Here is a 7,321-nt window from a genome sequence, read left to right on the forward strand (position 1 = left end):
GTATCGCATAAAAACTTGTTATTAATTGTTATATTACAATCCTGCCACATTCAAAAAGCTTATTTTTTGTAAATAAAAAGCCTGACAATGTCACTGCTTAATACCTATAAGTATTGTGATTTATGTTTTACTTTGGCAATCTCTCTGTCTCCCTCTGTCAGACATGCAGTTCTACAGTACTTGTCACTGACAACCCACTAAACTATCAATTTAAACAAAAATTTACCGTCAACTACAGACGTTGCATCCATCGATTCCGCCATGTTTCTCATTGAAACACCCCCAACTCGGAAACTCGAGGCTTAAAGAAAATGTAGAGTTTCCCACTCGTAATAACAACTTTGTGGTGGCGTTCATGTCCGTTCAACTCGTAAATACGATCTGTCCGACATGACTTGAACGCACCATAATAAACAAAAACTACAACACACAGCCTGTAGGCAAAAAACAAAAAAATGGCGCTCCCATTTGCTCCAGTATCAAAAGAAAAACTGACGATAACATGTCAAAAAATAAAAAATATTGACAGATTGTTCGTACTGATCAGAAGAGAGAAAGATGTCAACTATGCGTTATTGCCTCAGCTGTTAGAAACACCAGGTTTGTAATTGTACATAAAAATGTAGAAAATGCTAGATATACAATGTTATTAACTGTGGAAAGGCATTGGAAAGAGATACATACTTTAACAGGCAAAAATTCTACTGGAAATAAGTTTATGACTTGGTTGACAGTTTTATAATATCAACAAACATATTAAAATAGCCAATTTTATTGAGAGTTATTATTATTGTTAAAAAGTGCAATAATGAGGGATGTACATTAATTTGGCCATTGTTTAATGTAAATGTAAATTTCATCTAGCTTCCAAGTTTTTTATGAGCTCAATCATAGCTGCAGCAAACTGAACTAGGATACATGACATTATAATAAACACAGATATTAATAAAGCATAAAATAAAAAACGTAATTAAGAGTGTATGCTCTGTTTGCTCATTTTTATATGAATATTGTTCATTCATATGTTCGTTCTGCTGGTTTAGGCCTGCTAGGACTGAGTGATTGGATCCATTTAAGATGATCACTTCTTACCTCTAGTAATCTGTCATTGTCTAATTAGGCAGGATATACCGACACTGTTGCTTTCAAATTAAACAAACAATTATCATTGATAGAAAGTGGCATGTCCTGCAATATATTTTGACCTCTAAATTTAATATGCAGTACTAAAAAATGTGAGTCCAAGTCTTTGAACAATTAGTCAGCGTGGATTAATGCAAAGTCATAAATTAATGTTAAGCAGTCAGTTATACAGTGTTGCCCTGGACAACTGACATTACTTGGAAATATTTGTCCAATGCAAATCAAGTGTTCCAGAGAGCAGTGTAATAATATCTGCTTATGCAGTGATACTTAGTTTTCATATTCAGCGTTGCAGTCAATAAAGCTTTATTTGCATGATTCTCAAGATGCACTATATTGAGAGAGCATATAAAGTACTTAGAGTGCATAAAATACACAAAACTATCAATGGTTAAAAAAATGAAGGGGGTTTAAAAGAAAGGGACTCTAGATTTAAATGAACCTGTGCTATGAAAATGTAGTGCATATGGTGATTTGGAAGTATTAGAAATGATTTGAAAAGAGTATTCTCATTCCTGCGAACTTCCTGAACTTGAAAAGATATTTGATCTTGCTGATGTCTTGACTCTCTTTCTCATCCATCTCCTTTCGAATCTTTAGCAGAATCTCTCGTCCTTCCACTGCCATGCTAGAATAACAAAGAGAGTTCAGAATATCTTAAAATGGCGAGGATTAAATGTAAAACTAACATCTAATGTGACTGTTTCTGAAGCTTCTTAACTCGTTTACTTAGGCATATTGTTATTAATCATTACTAGTAAGGAAGTAATGCATATATTGATTTAAGAGCTGCCTCTAGTTGATCAGAAATACAGTGACAGTTTAGGGAAATTAACCTGGTGCTTTCTATATTTGTTGTAGACGTTTTTATTGCTTAGTTCATGTGCCGTGTAATTTCAGCCTGTTAAATAGTGTACCTGTCAGAGGAAGGGAATTTTAGACAATGCGAAAAGCATGTAGTGCAATAACTCTAGTTTTAAATCATTCAACAGTGAAATTGTCCAGATGGATCGATTCTGTTAATGGATTTTATTTGTCTTACATTGTTTCTATTGATGGTTTATCATCAACAGATCCAGGCATGGTGAAGATACAGTTGAACAAAGTATCAGATCTTCAGATCCATCAGGCCAGTCTTCAGTAACTAAATGAAACTGGACTCCCTGATATTCATCAATCACTTATCAGAACTCTACATTTTTGCTTTCGCTCATCCACCGCTCTAAATGAGTGTCTCGGACAGCAAGATCAGGGCTGGGGCACACACCAGAACCCACACAGGTAAAGACATCCAAAAAATATGCATTATTTCATCCATTCATTCTGCCACGTGCATGAGTCAATGACGTCATCTGTTCATTTATTAAAACACATTAAAAATGCAGTTTATATGCTGGGGTAAGATTTTTAAAATATTTTTAGAAGTCTCTTATGCTTATCAAGGCTGCATTTATTTGATCAAAAATGCAGTAAAAACAGTACTATTGCGAAATATTTTACAATCTAAAACAAGTGTTTTCTATTTGAATATATTTTAAAATGTAATTTATTCATTCAGCATCATTACTCCAGTCTTCAGTGCCACATGATTCTTCAGAAATCATTCTAATATGCTGATTTGCAGCTCACAGTTGTGCTGTTTAAAGGGGTCATATGATGCGATTTCAAGTTTTCCTTTCTCTTTGGAGTGTTACAAGCTGATTGTGCATAGATAAGATCCCTGAAGTTGCAAAGACTAAAGTCTCAAAACCAAAGAGATATTCTTTATCAAAGTTAAGACTCTGCCACGCCCCCCTAAAACGGCTCGTTCTAACACGCCCCCACATATCTACCTCACTATGTGGAAATATTTGGTAATGCCACCCAAATGTTCACGCAAAGAAAGAAGGCATGGTTTCAGTAACCGCAGTTAGTGTTGAAGCAGCCATGTCAGGGGAGACGCTGTGTGTTTCTAGGCGAAAGCAAAAGCAGTTTATTTGGCCTTCCGAAAGTAGATGCATTTAGGAATCTTTAAGATTAAATAATGATCTTTAAAAAAGCATCATATGACCCCTTTAATATTTTTTTCAGGATTTTTTGATGAATACAAATTTTACAAGTCTTTGTTGTCCCTTTATTGCTAAATAAAATAATAAATTTCTTTAAAAAAAGGATCTTACTGAATGGTAGTGTACATACAATGGCTTGAATATACCTCTTCCCTGATGAACATGTTTTTAATATCTCAGTTCAAATTAATTTTAATATCTTCGGGGGCATAAAGTAAAAAATATCCTAAAATCAATAAAGAATAAAAAACCTTCATTACAATATTGAAATTCATGTAAAGAAAACCTTGTTAGGTAGTTTAGGAAAATGTTTTATTATTATTTATAAGAATAATAATATTATTTATAAGCTTATTAATATAAAAATGCTTTTGTCTGCTGTCATGTGGACTCTCCAAGAGATATTAATGAATGGATAATTTTTGATGCTTGTAAAAACCAAAAATTATTTTTATACAGTAAATTTAAGAACTTAAAAAAAAATACAATTAAAGGTGTGGCCACAGTGAAATTTTGAGTACAAAAACAGGTCCATTATTAATAGTATAGAGATGCATGAAGCACATAAGGCCATTGCAAACTAAGCAGCTTTTGGTCAGTGTGCGGCGAATTCATGTGACCAACTTTAACACAAGTTAAATCTGCATGGGGAGCTTTTTCTCCCTCGTGTGAATTCCAGATTCCTATTGGAATGACTGGATTTCACCCACAAAATTTTGCAGAGTAAAGATAAATGTGAGCGTACCTTAAGGCTTACGGAAAGTATGTTATTACTTTTTACTTAATGGTCACACCACCTGACAATTTAGGCTGCTTTCACACTTGGTTCGCTTGCTTGGTCCGAACCCGAGTTCGATTGCTCCCCCCTCCCCCTGCCCCTGCTGGACTGCGTTCATATTATTTTATTTGGGTCTGAACCACGGTTCGTTTGCGTCATCAAGCCAGCAGCTCTTTACCTCGTTGCTTAGTAACGACGGCGCAGGAGAAGGCGGCAAATGCATAACATTGCTCTCTGCACTTTTATATATTTATCTGTTTGCAGCGTGTCAGTCATGCTCGTCAGGAAAGTGAGTGAAACACACACAAACACACATTTTTATCAAATAATACGTCATTAATAGTGGTTCACTTCCGCGATTTGGTACGATTGTGTTCACATCAGCTGCGAACCGTACAGGAGTTCACTTGAACCGTACCCCAGACCACCCTTTTTAAGCAGACTCGGGTACGGTTCGCGGGTGCGCACCCAAGTTCGGAAGACAGCGTTCACATCATCCAAACGAACCAAACTCTGATGTCAATCGAACCCGGGTGCGCACCAAAAGTGCTAGTGTGAAAGCACCCTTAGAGCCATTAAATGTAATCTTTTCTTGTAAATGGGAAAAAGCTTTTTAAAACCATATTTAACCAGAAGTACATTTCCACAAGTCTTTTGAACTACATTTTTTGTCTGCCATTCACCCGCATAAACATGCACCTCTCTGACTTTGGTTTTCCTACAGAATGTCCTGGATCAACGGCTTCCTAGTGGCCAGAGTGGATAACCGTAAGACCGCGTGGGGCGAGCGCAATGGCAAGAAGTCCAAGCGCAACGGCTCCAGCGATGACATGGCCAGCGGCGCGGGGTCGGTGACGGCGGCGGACTGCTGGCAGCGGGTGGTTCGCGTGTTCCAATCCAAGAAGTTCCAGTCGCGCAAGCTGGAGCGTCTCTACCAGCGCTACTTCTTTAGGCTCAACCAGAGCTCGCTCACGATGCTGATGGGCGTCTTGGTGATCGTTTGTGGGGTCATGCTCACGTTCCACTGCATCCACGGACCGCCCGATGTGGTCTACGCCTCTGTGCTCTCCGTGGCCATGGCCCTGTTCTTGGTGCTAATGGTGGTGTGCAACCGAAATGGGTTCCACCAGGACTACATGTGGATGGTCAGCTACCTTGTGATTGGAGTGCTAATCGTGGTGCAGGTGTTCGGGGTGCTGATGGGGGCCCCCCGCAGCGCATCCGAGGGGATCTGGTGGTCCGTCTTCTTCATCTACATCATCTACACGCTGCTGCCCGTGCGGATGAGGGCGGCAGTGCTCAGTGGAGGAGTTCTGTCCTCCATACACCTCCTCACCACGTGGAGGATCAATCAGGACGATGAGTTCCTCTGGAAGCAGGTAGGTCGTTTTAGTTTATCCCAACTAAGCTTCAGAGTTGACTTGTATCTATTCCTTTGAGTATGATGACTAGAGTTGGGAATTGAGATTGGCTTCATTGAAAAAATACTTCCTTTGAAAAGTTGTATCTTTAAATTCATCCCATTTATATCATCACTGATAGAGTCATAAAAATGCAGATGCATGAGTTTGGCTGTTGCGTCATCATGTCTTGCACTGTTTTTTGAGCGTCCCGTCACAAAATGTGCCTTTTCAAGTTAAAATAGTCCCAAGTTTGAAAGAAGCGAGATCTGCTGATTTCTGTTCCATTCTGTTGCTCTCAAGAAGACATTTTATGTAAAAGCCAAGAAATGGGAATTGTTTAGGGCTTCCAGTTATGGGGTCAATGACATAATCTTTTTAGTCGTTTATTTAAAAATGCTTTAAAATGCTGCACAATGACTTTCTGAAGTTTCTGAGTTGAAATGAAACATATCCTGATATCATAATGAAGCCTTATTAAAAGAAAAGAAAACTTGAAAATAAAATCTTATTGAGTAGTTTGGCATTGTTTTTTATTATTATTTATATTCAAATCAACGTCACTTGATGCAGGAAACATTCTGAATTTTGCAATCAAAAAACAAAACAGGAAATGATATCATAAAAAAGAACACTTGCAGACACTCATGACTGTGCATCAAGGTCAGTAAGTCCTTAAACTATTAGATACTTAGATTTTTTTTTCTATGAAAAGGCTAAGGTTTTAAAATGTAATGTGGTGCATCTCCCCAGAAACTTAAAGGGTTAACTGTTTTTTTTTTCTAGGCTTGATTGTGTTTATTAACAGGTGTTAATGCTTCGTTAAAAAATAAAAACACATATTTTTCACATAATTTACCTTTATTCTATACCGCTCTGTCCCTACTTTTATGAACGCTCTGATGATTTCCTGCTTTTATGAAGCCCCTCCCTCAGAAATACACGATGGGCTCAGATTGGTTAGCTGGTCCAGTGTGTTGTGATTGGCTAAACTGCCTCTAGTGCATGTCTAAGCGTCCCGCCCCTCACCTCAGCGGCATGTGCTCCAGTTCTATTGTAAACAATGACGTTGTCAATATTGCTTATCAATTTGAGCCCGATTGAGACCCAGAGAATATTAATGAAGAGGATCGCGCAGAACCTGTGCAAGCACGGCTCTTACAGGATGTTTCAGAATGGTATGTTTCTTTGTTTGTTGTTGTCTCATACTTTTAGATACGCTGTTATTTGTAAATGATACTGGTTATGTTAGTTTTTAATGTACAGTTTTATCTTGATTAAAGTTTTAATATAGCAGAATACATGTTTGCATTGTAGCATTTTTGTAAAGTAATGTTTATTTTGTAACAGTAAGTGTTTGTCAGCAAGTATTGCTCGCTACCACAGCAACCGCGTGCACGTCCATGTTAAACGCTTCTCGTAGCTATGTGAATAATATCTATCTTAAGTGTATAACAAAGTGTATAATTGGAACACAGTTTATTGAAGGAGCTGACAAGCTGATGATCTGATTCAGGTGAAAGATAGATAGAGAGAGAGAGAGAGAGAGAGAGAGAGAGAGAGAACACGAGGAACAGTATTAAGAACCGCTGCTTTAGTGATTTTGAAACTTGTGAATTCATTAGAATCGTTAGAAGACAGAAACGCGATTCATATAAGAATAGATTTTTTCGTGCACCCCTAGTTTTGACGGCATGGCAACAACTCTTCATCTTCTCTAAAGCAGCGCAACATGGCCTCGCCCCCTTTGTTGCATGTTTTCGGGGCGGGGTTTATGTAAATTTCTGGGTTTGTGATGTCACCAACCCGGGAAGTAGCTCGTTATAGTCCCTACGAGCCGTTTTTGCAGGCATTAAACTGCCATAATTTTAAATGCACTTTTACAAGTTGTTTGAACATAAATGTGTGTTGGCAGTGTGTGTACACAACCACCCTATAATGATAAAGATCCA

General features: G+C 37.9%; 1 protein-coding gene and 1 long non-coding RNA gene across 2 annotated transcripts in view; both read left to right on the top strand.

Moving 5' to 3' along the window:
• The window catches only part of LOC107697000 (uncharacterized), a 7,185-nt gene extending 2,409 nt beyond the window's left edge, over positions 1–4,776 (top strand). The window contains exons 2-3 of the long non-coding RNA XR_001635150.1: positions 2,217–2,424; positions 4,694–4,776. This is a non-coding gene — a long non-coding RNA (uncharacterized LOC107697000). The remainder of the gene's footprint in view (positions 1–2,216; positions 2,425–4,693) is intronic.
• Positions 4,777–4,783: 7 nt separating this feature from the next.
• LOC107696932 (adenylate cyclase type 6-like) overlaps positions 4,784–7,321 on the top strand; it is a 52,264-nt gene continuing 49,726 nt past the window's right edge. Inside the window, exon 1 of the mRNA XM_016497504.1 lies at positions 4,784–5,348. Within this exon, the coding sequence (XP_016352990.1) occupies positions 4,800–5,348 (549 nt within the window). The 5' untranslated portion in view covers positions 4,784–4,799. The remainder of the gene's footprint in view (positions 5,349–7,321) is intronic.

This window comes from Sinocyclocheilus anshuiensis, unplaced genomic scaffold, assembly GCF_001515605.1.
Source record: "Sinocyclocheilus anshuiensis isolate Anshui unplaced genomic scaffold, SAMN03320099.WGS_v1.1 scaffold130, whole genome shotgun sequence".
NCBI classification, from domain to species: Eukaryota; Metazoa; Chordata; class Actinopteri; order Cypriniformes; family Cyprinidae; genus Sinocyclocheilus; species Sinocyclocheilus anshuiensis.